This window comes from Lynx rufus, unplaced genomic scaffold, assembly GCF_022079265.1.
Source record: "Lynx rufus isolate CCGP_SWC_20201006 ecotype Redwood Valley unplaced genomic scaffold, mLynRuf1.p SCAF_1, whole genome shotgun sequence".
Classification (NCBI taxonomy): domain Eukaryota; kingdom Metazoa; phylum Chordata; class Mammalia; order Carnivora; family Felidae; genus Lynx; species Lynx rufus.
In genome coordinates, this window is record NW_025814823.1 from 187,953,582 (window position 1) to 187,974,288 (window position 20,707).

Here is a 20,707-nt window from a genome sequence, read left to right on the forward strand (position 1 = left end):
CAGCACACAAAAGTGTTCATTTCGAAACCAATCTGTACAGTACTAAAGCTTCAAAGTGGGGATTCTCTATCTCCTTAGGTCTTTGGGTGCAAGATATTTATCTCCCCAGGGTCAGTCTTCCCCTACAACAGGAAGCATGGTCTCCAAAGGTCATGCAGTAAATGTAAAATGCTATAAACCACTCTCTGTGTGATCACTGCTTTCTCACCAGTGATGCCCCAGACTCCCTACTATTATTGGAATTACCCAATTAGTAAATCACCCTCACCTTATAACAGCACCTAGATCCTAATCAATCCCAGTTAATTCTAATTGAGATTTACAAACAGCAACCCATCTAGTACTGACCCTTGCTTCCCTACAACCCTCCTCAAAATCCTCCAGGAGGAACCCAAACCTTACAAAATACTCTTCCTTCTTGTCCAGCATATTTTATGATTCCTCTAGGAGATATGCTTCCTGGATTGGGCCTGTTTGGGTTTTTTTTGTTTTTGTTTTTTGGGTTTTTTTTTTAAGATTTCATTTTTAAGTAACCTCTACACCCAACATGGGGCTCAAAATCACAACCCCAAGATCAAGAGTTGCATGCTCCACCTACTGAGCCAGCCTCATGCCTTGTGCCTGGTGGTTTTAAACAGGCCTCAAACCTTCCAAGCAAATTGCAATAATTGTTTTAAAAAATACAAAATAAAACATAGGTGATTCAGAGACTACTCGCTTTCAGGCCATTCTCTGATCTTTTCTATCCCTTCACCTACTGCCCTGTAAAATCAAAATTAGTGTTTACGTTCTTCAACTCTAGGCACTGCAAAGTTTTAATAAGAAAAAAATAGATTACAATTGGCTCCTATTGAGGCAAGGATGTTAACTATTTTCACTTTTACTGTTAAAAGCAATACTTGTTGAGGCGCCTGGGTGGCTCAGTGGGTTATGCTTCCCACTGCAGCTCAGGTCATGATCTCAGGTCATGATCTCCCTGTTGATGGGTTCCAGCCCCCATGGAGCTCTGTACTGACAGCTCAGAGCCTGGAGCCTCTTTTAGATTCTCTCATTCTCTCTCTCTCTCTCTCTCTCTGCCCCTCCTGTACTGGTGCTCTCTCTCAAAAATAAATAGTCATTTAAAAAAATTAAAAAAATAAAAGCAATACATGTTACTTTGAGGAAGAAAAGATAACAGCACAAAGAAAACCCAAGAAATTCTACTACCAAAATGCTTATTTTCCAGTATTTTATCTTACTTCATATGTGCACTTTAAAAGGAGGGTTGGGATATCAGATACTATTGGTTTCCTGAAATAGAAATTGTTTTATAGTATTTTTTTCTAATGGTAAAAACACAAGATCACTTGAGTGCAGAAAGTCACAATTACCTATTATTAGTCCCTTATGTTCTCATAGCACCTGGTATTCCTTTCACAGAGACTTTTTACAACTGTAAATTATATGAAATTATTTTAAGTGTCTTTTTCACTCTGCATGACTAAATTCGAGGACATAAAGTCACTTTTTCTTCACCACGTCCCCAACTTGTTACACAATACGCGGCTACTAATACTAACTGTAACTGCCTTTTTTTTCCCCGTAATACGTCACGAACTTCCCCATTCATTTTACAGTTCTGTAGAAAAACTTAAGCTGCTGCCTTTCCTACGGACTTTTTTTTTTTTAACATCCTAAGATTCTGCGATTCTAAAAGAAACAATAATTCAAAAGCAGACAACAGGAAAACAACTGCTGAAACTAACTCCCTTCACAGTCCTGGGGCGCGGGGGGGGGGGGGGCGGGAACCTCGAGATCTCGCGATTTCAACGTCGCGTGGGAGCCTGAGTTCCCTCCCCTCCACAAGATGTTAATGCGCATGTTGCCGCTCGTCCGGAAACTACCGAAGTGGCTGCCGGGAGAGGGCGGGACAACAGGAAGTAAACATTGACGGACTGATCTCGTCTCTGTCGGAAGCTTTTGGGGTCGGCGGTGGCCGGACTGGGTGAGGAAATGTGGGAATTTGGGGATCGAGAAGAAGTGAAGCTAGAAAACTCTGGAAAATAGGCTGAAGGCTCCTAATTCTTAGATATATCCTTACGGAAGTGATGAACGCCAGGTCGAGGGGGAAACGGGGATTGGGGACCGAGAAAGAAGCCGCCGTCCTAGGCCTCAGACACTTTACTTGTGCCCAGCCAGACCAGGACTGCGTCTTCAGTGGTTTTTAGAGTATGAATTATCAGATGTTGGAGGTGCACTGTCCAGCTATGTTAGGGGGACAGTGTTGTTGGGGATTAGTCTGAATACCTATAAAATCTGTCAGATTTTAATTTTTTTTAATGTTTATTTATTTTTGAGACAGAGAGAGACAGAGCATGAATGGGGGAGGGGCAGAGAGAGAGAGGGAGACACAGAAAAGGAAGCAGGCTCCAGGCTCTGAGCCATCAGCCCAGAGCCCGACGCGGGGCTCAAACTCACAAACCGTGAGATTGTGACCTGAGCTGAAGTCCGACGCTCAACCGACTGAGCCACCCAGGCGCCCCAAAAAAATCTGTCAGATTTTAAAGACTTACCGTAGTTTCTCTTATATTAAGAGAAACTGCTTTTTTTTTTTTTTACTATCTTAATATGACTACTGGAATGCTTAAAATGATGTATGAAGCTGGCATTATATTTCTCTTGGACAGTGCCACATTGAAGGATTTTAAGCTTGTTCAGTAGTAGGACATGGTATGATTAAATACGTGTTTTGAAAAAATAACACTGCAGTGTGGAGAACTGATTGGAGAGACTGACAGAAGACCCATAAGGAAGGAAAGTAATAACTTACACTGAAATGGTAGCATTGAGAATAGAGAGAAGTAGATAAATTTGAGTGCTATTCAGAAGGTGAAAATAACAATACTTAGTGATGAAATAGATGTGGAGATTAGCTGGGACATATATGTAAAGGAATGAATGGTATTTTTCACTAAGAGAGGAAACAGGGGCGCCTGGGTGGCTCAGTCGGTTAAGCGTCCGACCTCAGCTCCGGTCACGATCTCGCGGTCCGTGAGTTCGAGCCCTGCGTTGGGCTCTGGGCTGATGGCTCAGAGCCTGGAGCCTGCTTCCGATTCTATGTCTCCTTCTCTGTCTGTCCCTCCCCCGTTCATGCTCTGTCTCTGTCTCAAAAATAGATAAACGTTAAAAGAGAAAGGAAACAGTGAATGGAGATGAGATTTCATGGAGGAGATCATGAGTTTCAATTAAGATTTGTTGAGTTTAGGTATCACTAAGACCTCTAAGTGAAGATGCTATGAAGTAAGCAATTGGAATATATGTATATGAAATTCAGATAAAAGATCTGGAGAGGAGATGTAAGTTGGAGAGCCAACAGTGATATATTGTGGCTATGAAGCCTTAGAAATAGATGACCTAGTCTACTGATGGAGTCCTGAGTAATGAAAGAGACTCTAGCACTGAGCCCTGTAGAATGCAAAATCAAACAACTAGGCAGACCTAGATGAACTTGCAAAGGAGACAGGAGCAGCAAGAGAGAGTTAAGAAAAAACAGGAGAGTATAGTGTTACTTACGCCAAGGGATAAGAATATTTCAAGAGGGAAGGAACAGAACTGAAAAATGTATAGTGGATTTAGTACATTGATCATTGATAACTTAGTGGTAATTCTTTAGAGAGGTAGAGGATGGAAGCTATATTAGAGTGATTGAGGAGAGAAGTAGAAGATGAGGAAATAAAGTCAGTGGATATAGATAATTCTTAAGGCATTTCGTCTTTAAGGAAAACAGGACGTTGTTTACTCATGTAAGGTAATGTGTTGGTAAAGTCTGAGACACACATAGAGAAATTCAGGAATGTTAATGAAAGAGTCTTATGAAATTTTGAGTACATGTCTATATATTTCTCTGCATTTATAAATTAGAGTTGAGGAAGGAACTACAGATGGTAAATAGAGACCTTGTGGAGGGGAACGAGACCCTTCCCTTACAGATACTATAAGAACTTATGAAATATATAAGCCAGACTGTAGTATATGTTATTAGGATGTACTTTTAATAGTTTTACTGATGAATTCATGAAGGCCTACTTTATTCTAATATGTATTTCATTCTTTTCATAGAGGGGTCCAGATAACCATGTCAGCTGCAGCTGTAGATGCAGTTAATGCGGCCCCCCTGTCGGGGTCCAAAGAAATGAGTCTGGAGGAACCAAAGAAGATGACCAGAGAGGACTGGAGAAAGAAGAAGGAGTTAGAAGAGCAGCGGAAACTGGGTAATGCTCCTGCAGAAGTTGATGAAGAAGGAAAGTAAGTTATTTCATTATTTGCATGATCTGTTCATTCAGAATTCAGATTTATGGGGCTCCTGGGTGACTCAGTCGGTTAAGCGTCTAACTCCTGGTTTCCATTCAGGTTACGGTCTCAAGGTTTGTGAGATCGAGCCCCGTGTCTGGCTCTGCGCTGACCCCACGTAGAGCCTGCTTGGGATTCTCTCTCTCCCTTTCTGTTTCTGCCTTTCCCTCGTGCACATGTGCACGTGCTCTCTCTCTCTCTCCCTCTCTCTCAAAGTAAATAAATAAACATTTTTTAAAAATTCAAATTTATGTCCACGTAGTTGAGTAGTTTTTCATCCTTTGCTTTGACAGGAAGCTATCTTTACCATTTACCTTCTTTTTGTTTTTATTATTTTATCAAATTCATATATGTAAGGTTTAATAAAAAAATATTGAAGGACTTACAATGAACAGCAGTCATCCCTTTCAACCCCTCCCACTCCTTGTTCCACCTCTGCAAATCTTCTAAATCTTTCTGTTTTGAGTTTTTCTGGTTGATACTTCCACATCTCTAAATAATGTACCTACATCATTGTTTTAATCAACTCTAGACATTATTAGCTAGTTTCTTACTCTTTTATGAGACATTATTTACTAACATACATCCGTGTCTTCCATATCTATCTCTTCACTTCAGTTCTATCACTATTAGTTTCTATATTGGAATTTTTTTCAATCTAAAATAAAGTATAAATTACTTTGCTTATTTTTCTTTTTTTTTCTACATTATAGAGATACCAAGCATATTCTCTTCCCTCTCCCTCCCACTGCATTATCTCTGGCCTTAGAGTCTATAAAGGCTACCTTTGTAATTGTAATATCAACTATTTTCAAACTTTTTTTCTTTTTTACATGTTTATTTATTTTTGAGAGAGAGAGGGAGACAGCATGAGTAAGCACAAGTGGGAAGAGGCGGAGAGGAGAGAATCCCAAGCAAGCTCCACATTGTCAGCACAGAGCCCTATGCAAGGCTCGATCTCATGAACCATGAGATCATGACCTGAGCCAAAATCAAGAGTCAGATGCTTAATCAACTGAGCCACCCAAGCACCCCTCAAACTTTATTCTTTTTTTTTTCTTTTTAACATTTATTTATTTTTGAGACAGATAGAGACAGAGCATGAGCAGGGGAGGGTCAGAGAGAGAGGGAGACACAGAATCCAAAACAGGCTCCAGGCTCTGAGCTGTCAGCCCAGACCCCAATGTGGGGCTCGAACTCACGGACCGCGAAATCATGACCTGAGCTGAAGTTGGACGCCCAACCGACTGAGCCACCCAGGCACCCCCAAACTTTATTCTTTAAAAACATATATATATATTTTTTAATTACAGAGACATCAACCCTCATATACCTCAGTATATTTCTTCAGTGCCATGGTATATTGATCCATCAAAAAGACCTACTTTAAAGCACCAGAGACCACAACCAGAGAAACAGAAGCAATACAGCTCATCTGGAGAATGGTACAAGAGGGGTGTAAAAGAGGTATGTGGGCAACTTTTATATATATCCTTTTGGAAATGGAGATTTTATTTTAAGAACTTAATATAAGAACCTTCGATACTATGTTAAATTGAAACAGATTATATAATCTTTTACCTGAGATTAAAATTCACAATACATACTATTTTAGTCTGTGTTTTCTTTTATAAATTTTATGTTGCTAAAGTACTTAATTTTCTCATTTGTAAAGTATGGAGACTCTAACTCGTTTTTCTCTCAATGAATCAGTCACTTCATTAGATAATATAGTAGTGAGAGCCAAAATTATTTCTAATTTATTCAGATAATTAGAATATTTTGTTTTTCTTTATATCCATTTATAGAATTCCATAACTACTAAGTACCGCAAGGGAGCATGTGAAAATTGTGGGGCCATGACACACAAAAAGAAAGACTGCTTTGAGGTAAGCTCACCTTTGAGAATTTTAGAAACTTGTCAGAGTCTCTTTTATTCTTCCTTGTCAGATTAATTCTATTTTTCTAAAATTACCTAAATTTTGGTACAAGTTAAAAAAAAAACTAATTTGAGTGAAATTAGATTAGCACCATCAGAATTTACTGCTGGGAGAGTAACTGATAACTGAACAGACCATAAACTCCCATGGTGTGTTTATGCTTGCTTTGTAAAGGTCATCTGAAATTTTCCTCTGGGCTACAGGAACTTAGGGAAAGACTTTATTTTATTTTATTTTATTTCCCAGAGACCTAGGCGAGTTGGAGCAAAATTTACAGGTACTAATATAGCTCCAGATGAGCATGTCCAGCCCCAGCTGATGTTTGACTATGATGGGAAGAGGGACCGGTGGAATGGCTACAATCCAGAGGAACACATGAAAATTGTAGAAGAATACGCCAAAGTTGATCTGGTGAGCAAAGTTCCCTGCTTTCCCACACTCCTTAAAGAATGTATATTTTGCTGTACCACTGGTTTAGCAACTCTATTTTTTGTCTTCAAGCAATATAAAAATGGTAGCATTTTTATAATAGTAGTAGTAGGCCTAATGGAATAGTGAAGATGAAGTGGGCTAGCCCTATTGGCAGCAGTGTCTTATTTGATTCTTTTTTGTTTTTTGATTCCTGAGGTTGCAGAAGATATTGGAAGCATGAGAACAGATTAGTATCTAAAGCTTTTGGCTTTTTAAGGTTATAAACTCTTGCCCCCCCCATATACACACACACACTGCATCTTGCCCATGGACCTATTTTTACCATTGTCTCGCATAGCATTTGAGAGAGGTGAGAGGGGAATAGGATAACTCATTTCAGAAAATCGAATTTTATTTTAATTCAGCTTCAGTTTTTTTCTGTTATGATTTTACCTATTCATCCCCATTCCTTAAAATCCATAGTCACACTGCCTTTTCCTTTTTTTTAAGTAGAGTTTACATTTAAAAATCATGGAATTTCGTATAATGTAAGTTTCATCTATTCTTGAACAAGGATATGGTAATCCTGGGTCTGCCTGGCAAGAGTCAGTCATCTGGAGTCAGGTGACAGCTGCTCCTTCTGAACTTAGCTTGTTCTCTGCAGTTTAATCACTGCTGCTATTTGGCTCAGTTTATATTAATGCCTGGTTCAAACAGGAGTTTGTAACTCCTGTTTAGAAACCATAGATCTGGAGCTACAAGAAATCCCAAAGAGACGACCTTGTTTAGTGAACTTTCTGAACGCAATAAATTTGTTGATTTTAAATATAAAAAAACTAAATGTTCATTTGAATGTTGTAAAGTTAATTTCAAATGTTTCCTTTTTTATTAGGCAAAACGAACACTGAAAGCCCAGAAACTCCAAGAAGAATTAGCCTCAGGGAAATTAGTGGAACAAGCTGTAAGTAATAAAAATGATCAATAAAAAAATTCAAACTCTTAGCAAACAAAAATGAAAATTGAAACAAGAATTCATTTTATCTCTCCAGTTAGAAAAGATTTTAGCAGGGGCGCCAGAGTGGCTCAGTCAGTTAAGCATCCAACTTCAGCTCAGGTCATGATCTCTCACGGTTCATGATTTCGAGCCCTACATTCAACTATCTGCTGTCAGCACAAAGCCCACTTCAGATACTCTGGCTCCCTCTCCCCTGTGTGCACGTGCTCGCTCGCGCTCGCGCGCTCTCTCTCTCTCTCTTCTCTCCTCTCTCTTCTCTCTTCTCTCTCTGTCTCTCGCAAAAACAAAATAAACATTAAAAAAAAACAACAAGATTTTAGGGACAGAGAAGTGCTATTGAGAGGAAAGAGTAAAACTGGCACTCATGCCATTCATGAGAATATACCTTGACACAATCATTTTGTAAAGAATGTTGCCATAAAATATTTATATATGTTTTCTGGAATTAAATTAGTAGATCTTTCAATCCTGAAGAATTTTCTAGTAATCAGAAAATCATATATGCAAAGATGTTCATTGTAGCACTTTTTAAGATAGCAAGAAATTGAAATAGCTTAAATAGGAACGGGGAATTGGTGAAGTAAACTGTCCTGCATCTGCATGATAAAATGGGGGCATGGCTCTTTTTTTAAAATTTTTTTTAATGTTTATTTTTGAGAGAGACAAAACGTGAGCAGGCAAGGGGCAGAGAGAGAGAGAGAGAGAGAGAGACAGAATCTGAAACAGGCTCCAGGCTCTGAGCTGTCGGCACAGAGCCCGACGTGAGGCTTGAACTCATGAACCACGGGATCATGACCTGAGTCGAAGTCAGATGCTCAACCGACTGAGCCACCCAGGCGCCCCTGGGGCATAGCTCTTAAAATCTTTATAACAACAGTGGGTAACACTTACATTTAAATAACACATGAAAAAATATTGTAATATCACATAGGAAAAAAGATAAGAATACTAATTCTCATCCAGTGTAGAATTAGTAAATTTTTCTTTGTATTTTTACTATTGCTTCCTACATTTTCCATAATGACTATAATAATTTTATAGGTGAATAAAACAAAATTTTTGACTAAAAAAATTTTATAGTAAAAAGATGTATTGCAGCCAATTTTTTATTCATGACAACTTAATAGTTAATGTATATTATGCTTATTAAAAGTTTTTTTTTAACAAATTTATGGCACACATAAAAAACATTTGGAGTTTAAATTTCTTTTTTTTTTTTTTTCCAACGTTTATTTATTTTTGGGACAGAGAGAGACAGAGCATGAACGGGGGAGGGGCAGAGAGAGAGGGAGACACAGAATCGGAAACAGGCTCCAGGCTCTGAGCCATCAGCCCAGAGCCTGACGCGGGGCTCGAACTCACGGACCGCGAGATCGTGACCTGGCTGAAGTTGGACGCTTAACCAACTGCGCCACCCAGGCGCCCCTGGAGTTTAAATTTCTAAAAGGAATTCTTGTCAAGTATGAATTAGAAACAGACCTAAGTAAGCACCAGGCGAACAGTCCCTGAGGCCACTTAGCGAACAGTCCCTGAGGCTCACAGCACAGGTTAACAGATAGATGCTAAAATCCAGCTCTGTCCTTAGCTAGCTAGGTGATCGTAGAAAAATTAATTTGCTTCTCTGAGCCTCAGTTTGTCATCTCTCAAACAGAGATAACATGTACCCTTCAGGAGGTTTAGCATTCATATCACACAGTAAGTAAACATTTGGTAATTCATAACTGTTGTTACCACCAATTCTGGAAAAAGGAAAATGGCCTGTTTCTTTTGTTCTAATATATTCTCTGTTGTTTATCATAAACATAGTATAATTTAGTTGCCCAGTAAGCATACTTAAATGTATACAGGGGACTGATGATTTTTGACCACTTCAGTACTTGGATACTAACTACATACATAGGAGAAAAGTCTACTGTAGAGATTGAACTTTCTGTACAGCATCATAAATTTTTTTGTTGTTGAACTCACAACTTGTGGGAACTCCAAAAAACAATTATTTGTTTTAAAAAACAGAGGTGCCTGGATGTCTTAGTTGGTTAACCATCCAACTCTTGACTTTGGCTCAGGTCATGATCTCACAGATCATGAGATCAAGTCCTGTGTCAGGCTCTGTGCTAATAACACAGAGCCTACTTGGTATTCTTTCTTTCTCTCTCTCTCTCTCTCTCTCTCTCTCTCTCTCTCTGCCCCATCCCTGCTCACGTACACTCTCTTCCCTCTCTCTCTCTAAATAAATAAATAAACTTAAAAAATAAAAGAAAAAACGGGCACCTAGGCAGCTCAGTTGGTTAAGTGTCTGACTCTTGATTTCAGCTGAGGTCATAATCCCAGGGTCGTGGGATCGAGCCCGACACCAGGCTCCACACTCCACACTGAGTGTAGAGCCTGCTTAAGATTCTCTCTGTCTCTCTGCCCCTCTCCTCCTCTCTTATTCTCTAAACCAAAAATAAAAATAACTGAAGAACATTTAAAAGAACACATAATTCTGGGAGGCCTGGCTGCCTCAGTCAGTAAGGCTTGTGACTCTTTATCTCAGGCTTGTGAGTTCGAACCCCATGTTGGGTGTAGAAATTACTTAAAAACTGAAATCTTTATTTAAAAAAATGATTCTGAAAGTAACACATATGCAGTGAAAGAAATTTTAGAAAAATTATAAGGAAGAAAGTGTCTCCTATTTTAACTATTAACATTTTGAGGTAGGCCTTTCTAGTTCCCACTCCACCTACCCCCATATATCTATATATGTGTGTAATGATAATACAACTTGTTTTTTATGTGGATTTCATCTTTGCATACTTATCACCTCTTTCAGTTAAACGATAGAGGCAATGAGGTCATGTTTTCTGTGTAATTAAATAAATATAGACCTATTTATTTTTATATAAATTCACATGGTATTATATAAAACTCAGAGTAATTTAAGAAGATATGCAGTAAAAAGTCTCCCATCCTTGCCTCCATTCATCCTATCTCAAAACCTCACCACCCCCCCATAATCTGTTTTTCTTGTGGATACTTTCAGAGTTTCTTACATAAATACAAACAAAAACAAATATATAATGTTATTCCCATCTCTTTCTCCCTTTTTAACAGCAAAAAAAATAACAGCAAAAAAGAAAGGGGGGTAGCAAATTATATGTTTTTTTCCTGCAGATTGAATAGAATCACTTTCACGGTTTTTTGGGGGAGGGGGGAGAGTTCAAGCATGAGCAGGAGAAGGGCAGAGGAAAAGAGAGAGAGAGAGAATCCTAAGCAGGCTCCATGCCCAGTGTGGAGCCAGGAACGGGCTCATCTCATGACCGTGAGATTATGACCTCAGCTGAAACCAAGAGTTGGACACCTAACTGACTGAGTCACCCAGGTGCCCCAGATAGAATCACCTTAATGGATGTTCAGTGTTCATCAAGTATAGTAATATATATAACCAATTATCTATTATTAAGTTGATTTTTTCCCAAATTTTTGATACTGTATATGACACTATAAATCACATTCTTGTACATATCTCTTTATATAATTGATGTATTATTCCCTCAGAGTAAATTCCTTAATGTGTAGTTGTTGACACAGTGAGTATTTTATTTAATATTTTGGTGTCATATCACTTAGATACCATTCAGGAGAGCTGCTCAAATTTATGCTCTCACCAATATATTGTATATGTATCTATATCATTCTATTTATATAGGGGGAATGGATAGATAGATAGATAGATAGATAGATAGATAGATTCACACACACATATATTTTCATATTCCCCCACTATACTATAAGGTACTCTTTTTAACCTTTGAAGGTTTTTAAAGGGACATGATAAAATACTGATTACTTTGGTATAGGCATTTTGTAGAATTAGAGAAAATCCTGACCAGTTGCTAATGAAGAAAGAGTATCTTTGTGCCAAGGATCTCACCCTTCTTAAATTACAGTATGGTGTCATCTGAGTAGATTCCTTCATTGCCTAAATTTTACATAAGCTGTTCTGGTTCTAAAGATACTTATTACATGATCCTGTAACATTTTCTTTTTGGACTTGATAGAAAACTAGTAAGGTTTAGCAAAAATGGTGTCTAAAGGTTAACATATAAGAAATGAATATATATTGATTACATTGGTCATCTTGATGTTCCTCCTACCCTTGTGTGATTATAATCCTATATCATTGAAAATTTCTCTAGAAATTTACTGGCTTTGTAGACAGTCTGATAAAATTATTCATAAGTACATACTTGTATTCAGAACTTATGTGTTCATTACAATGAGAAATAGGAGGATTTGTTCAGTTAGATTTAAGTTATATTATTTTACCTAAGTATTTAACATGTGAATCAATAAGGGCTTCTGGGTGGCTCAGTCGGTTAAGCATCCAACTTCAGCTCAGGTCATGATCTCACACTTCATGAGTGTGAGCCCTGCATCAGGCTCTGTGCTGACAGCTTGGAGCCTGGAGCCTGCTTTGGATTCTCTGTCTCCCTCTCTGCCCCTCCCCTGCTAGTGCTTGCTCTAACTCTCTCTCTCTGAAAACTAAACATTAAAAAAATGATAATAAAAAATAAAGTGTGAATCAGTAGATTCAGTGGAATAAAATAACAAATTCTTTTTCTTCTTGCATAATGCAGAATTCTCCAAAACACCAGTGGGGAGAAGAGGAACCAAATTCTCAAACGGTAATAAATATTTGCCTTGTCTGGCAAATTTTTCAATTTCTGATGGCTAATGGCTAATAACAATAATAATAATAGCTTTAAGGAATATAACTGAATAAGAGTTGGATTAAAGGAAAGTAAGAACTAGATGCTGCTCTTTTTTTCTTATAATTTGTTTTTCCCTCTTTCCACTTCCTTCAGGAAAAAGATCATAATAGTGAAGATGAGGATGAAGATAAATACGCAGATGACATTGACATGCCTGGACAGAACTTTGACTCTAAGAGGCGAATTACTGTCCGGAATCTCAGGATTCGAGAAGATATTGCAAAAGTAAGCCTTGCCAACTTAACATACACACTCAAAAAATATTTGTCTTCCCACCCCAAATTTTGTCTACTCATCTGGTATCTGGATAGTATATAGGTAATATAGTCATTCCAAGATTAGGTATCATTCTGTATTTTATCTTCTGTACCAGGAAATGTATACACACAATTGATCGTGATTGACTCATCTGCCTAGTGTGCTGAAATCTTTTTTGACAGAAGTAAACATTAATGCAGTCTTAAACCATTTTCCCTTCTAGTATTTGCGGAATTTAGATCCAAATTCTGCTTACTATGATCCCAAAACTAGAGCGATGAGAGAGAATCCCTATGCCAATGCAGGAAAGAATCCAGATGAGTAAGTATCAAGTTAAATGTATAGATTTTGGGGAGCCTGGGTGGCTCAGTCAGTTAAGCATCCAACTTTAGCTCAGGTCATGACCTCACGGTCTGTGGGTTTGAGCCCGGCATCAGGCTCTGTGCTGACAGCTCAGCTCAGAGCCTGGAGTCTGCTTCATATTCTGTGTCTCCCTCTCTCTGTTCCTCCCATGCTTGCTCGCTCTCTCTCTCTCTCTCTCAAAAATAAGTAAACATTAAAAAATAGAGAGATTTCAAGGTAGGGCGGGGGTGGGGGGAGAGTTTTTAATCATAAAACTGAATCTGAGTTAAAATAAACATCATCTATGGTTGGGTCAGAAAAGAATGAACTTTCCTTAAAGAAAGCAATTTCTGAAACAACTTGTTTTTTAAATTTGCATTTACAGAGTGAGCTATGCAGGGGATAACTTCGTTAGATACACAGGAGATACCATTTCAATGGCTCAGACACAGTGTAAGTGTTTGCTCTAAGTCAAGGTATTTTTATAAGCTCAAAAGAAATTTGGGGGCATTTTTAAAAGTTTGTTTTTAACAAGCATGCAATAAATGTAGCTGACAAGTCATTAAAATGTCTTTGATTTTTGTAGTGTTTGCTTGGGAAGCCTATGACAAGGGATCTGAAGTGCATCTGCAGGCCGATCCTACAAAACTAGAGCTGTTGTACAAGTCCTTCAAAGTCAAAAAAGAAGACTTCAAGGAACAGCAGAAAGAAAGCATCCTGGAAAAGGTAATTTTGACCAAAATGCTTACAAAAAGAATGTTCGTTAAAGAGAAATGACTAGTTAATGATCATTCAATTTACATTTGGAATACAATGCACATAAAGTCCCTTTTAGTTTGTTAGGAACAGTCCTACCCTCACATTGACTTGAAATCAAGTGTATACATTATCAGTTTAGCTGTATCAGGAAGCTTTTGCGGGAAAACAACAATAACAAAAACATAGCAGTTTAAAAGAAACATTGGTTATTTCTGAGGATTTTGTATGTCAGCTGGGTCTCCTGGTCTGGGCCTGCCCATCTGAAGCTGGATGATCTAGAATGGCCTCATTCTGGTCTCTAGCAGTTAGCAGGCTGATTGTCCTAAGAGACCTCATCTGGAATAGCTCATGTCTGCCCAGGGTGGGCTCTCCTCCTTTGGTAGGCTAGTCCAGCCTCATATGGCATTCTTGGGGTACCAGAAACTAGCAACAAAAATATGCCCCACTGCACAAGTGCTTTCCAGGCCTTTGCTTGCATCACATTTGCCCAGTTTCCCACAGGCCTGAACAAGTAACATGGCCAGGCCCAGATTCAAAGATGGAGAAACAGACTATCTATCTCTTGAGGGGAAGAGTAGCAAAGTCATGTGGCAAATGGGCACGCATACAAGGTTAAGAGGATTTGATGGCCATTTGGTAATTTGCCACGCTCAACACATAGATAACAACTGAGACATCTTTTATTTGCCTATAAAAATCATGTGGCTTGGGGCGCCTGGGTGGCGCAGTCAGTTAAGCGTCCGACTTCAGCCAGGTCACGATCTCATGGTCCGTGAGTTCGAGCCCCGCGTCAGGCTCTGGGCTGATGGCTCGGAGCCTGGAGCCTGTTTCCGATTCTGTGTCTCCTTCTCTCTCTGCCCTTCCCCCGTTCATGCTCTGTCTCTGTCTGTCCCAAAAATAAATAAAAAAAAAAAAAAAGTTGAAGAAAAATCATGTGGCTTTTTCTTTTTCACTGTACTTTGTATAACAGAGCCCATAAAAAATATTGCTTTCATGTTTCTGATTAGAAACAAACTGATCAATAGAGATTTGAATGAAAACCTTTGCTGTAAAATGTATTTAATAATATTCAATGTTCTTTTAGTATGGTGGCCAAGAACATTTGGATGCCCCTCCAGCTGAATTGCTTTTAGCTCAGACTGAAGACTATGTGGAGTACTCAAGACATGGGACAGTCATCAAAGGACAGGAGAGGGCTGTCGCCTGCTCTAAGTATGAGGAGGATGTGAAGATCCACAATCACACAGTATGTGTTAAACTAGAACCATCTGGTGTCCTTGTTAGCATTTTTCTCTGAGTTATATTTTCTTTTTACAGCTTCATAGCAAATCATTGTTGGGCTTGTTTTCCTTTTTTTTTTTTTTTTTTTTTTCACATTTTAATTTTATTTTATGAAATTTTTCTAAAAATACAAAAACTTTAGAATACTATTATGTTCACCCACATACCCACCACCTAGATTCAGAAATATTTTGCATGTTGCCATATATGTTTTGTCTGGACAGAGGGAGGGGTATATGCATGCTGGTATATACATATACCCACATATATATATTTGTATCTTTTTTTTTTTTACTAAAATACTTGAAAATTACAGATATTATGATATTTCACTGATAGACACTATATCATGTATTTCCTAAAATTAAGGATATTCCCCTACATTATCACACTTTAGAAAATTATCATGGACTCTTTAATATCCTCTAATCTGTAATTCTTAATCACATTACCAAAATATACACAAAAATGCCTTTAAATAGGTGGTTTGTTTTTGCTTTTGTTTTTGTTTTGAGTCAGAATCCAATCAAAGTTTATTTTGGTTGTTATGTCTCTTTTTCTCTATCTCCCTCTATCGAAACTCCCCTTTTTTAGGACAGTGACTCCTAAACAGATCAGGACAGTTATTTTGTAAACTCACATTCTATTTTGACTGGTTCAATTACTTGTATGATATCATACGAGTTATTCCTCTATCCTCTGTATTTCCTATAAACAAATTCAGATCTAAAGACTTGAGTAAAGTTAAATATTTTAACAAGAACATAAGTGATACAGTGTAATTCATACTGCATCACATTATAAAACATGTGTACCCAACCTACAATTGTCTAAGTTGGATCAAAAACAGAACTACCTATAGGAGCCAGGCTGCTAAATCATATGAGTGAAGTGACTCAGGCAAATTATACAAACTAGAGAACACAGACCCTGTCTGAAAGGGGCATCCACTGGTCAGCAACAGCCAGTTCTTGCCAAGTAGGAATGTGGGCCCAGAATTTCCCAGTCCTTCTTAATTTTTAAAGAGAAGTCAGATATCCTAATTTTTTTTTAAAGTTTTAGGAATAAAATGTAAGACCATTATAATTTAATGCCTGCTTGTCACACTTGAGAGCAGGCCACCTTGTCCCTATTAGCTAGCCCTGGAATCCCCATAAGTTTCCTCCCAAGTTAACCTTTTAAAGGACTGTATTATTTTATGCTCATATCAACAGTGTATGAGAGTCCCTAGTTTCAGGTTCCTTTTTAAGTAACAGCTCTCTCTCTGCAGCATATCTGGGGATCTTACTGGAAAGAAGGCCGATGGGGATACAAATGCTGTCACTCCTTTTTCAAGTATTCCTATTGCACTGGAGAAGCTGGGAAGGAGGTTGCTGTAAGTAATTGTGCTCTAGTTCTTGCAAGTGTAAAACAACAAAAGTTCGTAAGTCAGAATCTGTATGAAACATATTTCTCATGTTTCAAATTTTAACTTTTTCTTCAATGATCGGTAACTATGATTACTCAAGTCAAATGACTATATTTTCCCACAGAATTCAGAGGAATGTATTATAAATGATATAACTGGAGAAGAATCTGTAAAAAAACCTCAAACGCTCATGGAGGTAAGTCTATAATCATTTGTCCTGAATTTTTTTTAATGTTTATTTATTTTTGAGAGAATGTGCGCATGCATGGGGAGAGGGAGAGGGAGAGAGGGGAACAGAGGATCCGAAATGGGCTTTGTGCTATCAGCAGAGATCCCAATGCAGGGCTCAAACTCACAAACTGTGAGATCATGATCTGAGCTGAAGTCAGACACTTAACTGACTGAGCCACCCAGCACCCCATGTGTCCAAAAATTTTAAGTGCTGGAGGGCAGACTTCAAAATTTGCACCAGAACTTTGTTTTTGCATTAATAACCCTATATTTCAATCCTCCCTATCAGATGCATCAGGAAAAACTAAAAGAAGATAAAAAGAAGAAAAAGAAGAAGAAGAAGAAGCATCGAAAGAGCAGTTCAGATAGTGATGATGAAGAAAAGAAACATGAAAAATTGAAAAAGGTACTTTATGAAGTCAGAGCAATGACAGTATTCTTTATTTGTACGGACCTTAATAAATTATCTAGTCCTGTCTCCAAGCTCATTTTAAAAATCCCAAGTCTGGGTGATTTGCTCAGGTCACCTTGTATCAGGCCTAGAATGCAAATGGAGATTTTTTTGTCTTAGTATTGCCTGCTTCTCAGAATGTTTGATAAAAATCACTAATGTACAGAAGAAATGTTCTTTGTAAAGCTGTTCTTTAAGAGTTATTGACATATGTCCAGAAAGAATTGCCTTCTAGCTCTAAAATTTGTGTCAGCAAGTCCTTGGGAAAAGTCAGAGTTGTAGTTTCCACCAGAAGTATCAGTTTTGGACTTATGTTAGTAAAGTGAATCTCATTGAATCTTTGTTATTAAGTAAAAATTTTTTAACATTGAAAATGTGGTAGACTATTTCCTGCTGTATGAAAATATTGTATCAGCCAAACAGTGATTCGTTGTAGCTTGAAGGTAGTCTGGCTGACTCTCAAGCTCTTTCAGATAATCTAGGTTTTTCATATAGCAGTTTACATTCAGTGGGGTCTTTTGGTACTCTGCTACTATTGGTGGTACTCATGTTTTTTCTTTCACTGTAGGCCCTGAATGCAGAGGAAGCCCGCCTTCTTCACGTCAAGGAGATTATGCAGATTGATGAGAGGAAGCGGCCTTACAATAGCATATATGAAACTCGGGAACCCACTGAAGAGGAAATGGAGGCCTATAGAATGAAACGTCAGAGGCCGGATGACCCCATGGCCTCCTTCCTTGGACAGTAGTAGCTAGTTATAGACAGTCACCCAAGATAGACACATAGATACATTGTTTTCAGCTTCTTGCTGATAATTGTAGGTGGAAAACCCCTTGACTACTCTTTTTGCTGCCTGACTTTAATAAAGCTTCCAGAAGTCCTTTTGTAAATTCATTTCTTTGTACACCGAAGAAACAAGAAAAACAAAGAGCAATTCATTAAGTGTATGTTAAGATTTTTTTTTCCAATTTTATATTAGGTGATGTGGAAAGAGGCCTTGGCTCTTTACCTAGCAAGAATGTCTTCTACTCAACATTATTAAGGCTTAAACTGTATCTCCACAATTCATATGGCCCTTTATCTAGTTAACACGCATTTTGAAGGCAGATTACTCTTTCTCAAAATCAGGGTTTCATTTTTTCAAATTATTAGTAACTATAATTATAGTTATTTGAGAATCCTTTGTTTTTGCCTTCTAAGGTTTCCCTGGTCTGAAACTAAAAAAATTATTCTATCTTGGGTTTTGGGTTACTGAAAGGAAACCTGTAGAACATATGAGTAACTTTATCTCCCATGTCAATCTGTATAGTAATAATTCTGTTTTCTACTTGGTTATAAAATTTTTATTTTTAAAATATTTCCTTGTACCTTACATCCAGAATAACAGAAAAATAATATTTTGTCATCTTTGAGCCAGTGTTGTGATGGTCTTTTATCATTCTGGACTTGAGCCTTTAAACACAGAAATCCTTTCCTCTATCATAGAAAATACAGTTTGTGATACTATTTGTTGCTTTAATTGTGATTGCCTTTATGTGAAAATAATGAATATTAAATTTTAAAAGATTGTAGAATATCCATTATACCTAATATCTATAGTAAGCAGATGTCTGTAAAATTTGCAAAAAGCAAAACCTGAAGTTGAAAGTTTCTTCAAAGAATTAGGATAGCTTGTAGGGCTATTAATAACTGAGACCACCATGATCCTCAGGCCTCTTCCAAGACCATCATGAAAATAATACTGACAGAGTGGGCTCAATGAAAACAGCCTGTTTCAAACCCCTGATAGAAGTACATTGGCTTTTTAACAGCTCACCAAAACTGATTAGGATACAGCTTTAAGTTACCATCTCAGAAATAGTAACAATCGAATTGTCAAGTACTATGAATATAGTGTGTAGATTCAGACTACTGTGCAATTAAAAAAGCAATGCAAATGGAGGTAATTCTTAACCTATTTCAAGAAAGTCAATGACGTGTTCATATTCCTACCTTACCATGGGGTGGCTCCATAAAGTGACAATGTCTATTTTGTATTTTATTTATCTTTTGGTAATAAAGATACATAATTAGAATACTTAACTGAGTGGTTTGTAGCATTATTTCAAATACTTAACAGAAAAGCAGTTTATGGGACTGTCAGGGGGCTTAGCTTCTTTAATTTTGAGTTAATTTTTTTTTTCAACGTTTATTTATTTTTGGGACAGAGAGAGACAGAGCATGAACGGGGGAGGGGCAGAGAGAGAGGGAGACACAGAATCGGAAACAGGCTCCAGGCTCTGAGCCATCAGCCCAGAGCCTGACTCGGGGCTCGAATTCACGGAGTGCGAGATCGTGACCTGGCTGAAGTCGGACGCTTAACCAACTGCGCCACCCAGGCGCCCCATAGCTTCTTTAATTTTGAATTAAAAATTTTCAGGATCTTTTTAAGTCAAAAAATGTGTCACCTGACTTTTCTGGGTCTCTGTTCCCTCTTCCATGAAACCTAATTTACTGATTTTAGGAAGAATTCTATAATATCTGAACTCACGTCTTATTTCTTCATTTTGGAAAAAAGATAACACCTGGAACATGATTCATTATGTGAACTTTGATTTTATTTCCCTAATAGCTGCCTGTTGAGTGTTGGAACTATGTACTGTAATTTTTGTACATTATCTCTGCAAAAGAACTTCATGGACTAATGGATAATCTATTTTATAATAAGCACAAGGGCTTAATTAGTCCAGGTAGCTTGCTCAGGTCCTGATAAGTAAAAGTGTTAGGGCCAGGACATAAAGCCAAGTATCTATTGACTCTAAAGCCTACTCCTTTCTCTAGTACTTAAAGCCCTGCTTTCTGGACCAGAAAGACTGGTCTTTTGCAATTTCTTCTGTTGACAGAAACCTCAAGCAGGCTTCAGTCTACCAGGTTCACCCTGAACACCTGAAAATGATGCATCTATCCCACATTCTCTGATACTATCCCTTTCCCCAGTCTTAATGGGATGCTTCTAACAAGACTGACTATAGAAAGATTATTAAAGTGTTCTTTAAGTTTGTCACAATTCTGGAAGGAAATATCCCCCAAATACGAAGGAGGTCTTTCTTTCTGCAGTTTTCTAGTTTCTACTTTGGAATTTTTCCTCTAAAAACCTAATATGGGTTCATAACTTTAATATCATGTTAAAACGAATTTTAAATAAAATTGAAGATCTTTTCTCCAAAATGAATTTTTCTGAGGAAATTCATCCACATGCTCTAATTTATGGGAAGGGGTGACCTTCATGGGCAAACAAGACGCAAGCTCTAGAAGTTCATCTCCACTGTATCTTAATGGAATTTACAGCCTCGCATTTGTCCGAATGTTTAACATGGGGTACAAGGAGTTTCCTTCCCTTTCCCCCTTGCTCACACATAGAAAATGCTAATTTATTGAATGTTACAATCCAAACCCAAAGCTTGACGCACACAAAATCTTATTTTAATGCTCTAAGAACTATGTGGACTTTACCATACTTTCCATTCCTTAGATTCTACATTCATCCTC

The 20,707-nt window shown here is 37.8% G+C and overlaps 1 protein-coding gene across 1 annotated transcript; it reads left to right on the plus strand.

Annotated features, from left to right (window-relative positions):
- Nucleotides 1-1,898: 1,898 nt before the first annotated feature.
- On the plus strand, nt 1,899-19,261 carry SLU7 (SLU7 homolog, splicing factor). The gene is made up of 16 exons (XM_047091476.1): nt 1,899-1,984; nt 4,099-4,284; nt 5,643-5,796; nt 6,138-6,218; nt 6,516-6,680; nt 7,573-7,641; nt 12,315-12,362; nt 12,543-12,674; nt 12,931-13,028; nt 13,435-13,502; nt 13,636-13,775; nt 14,893-15,054; nt 16,360-16,464; nt 16,622-16,693; nt 17,018-17,134; nt 17,748-19,261. Exons 2-16 carry the CDS (start codon nt 4,115-4,117, stop codon nt 17,925-17,927), a joined length of 1,761 nt encoding a protein of 586 aa, XP_046947432.1. The 5' UTR covers nt 1,899-1,984; nt 4,099-4,114; the 3' UTR covers nt 17,928-19,261.
- Nucleotides 19,262-20,707: the final 1,446 nt, after the last annotated feature.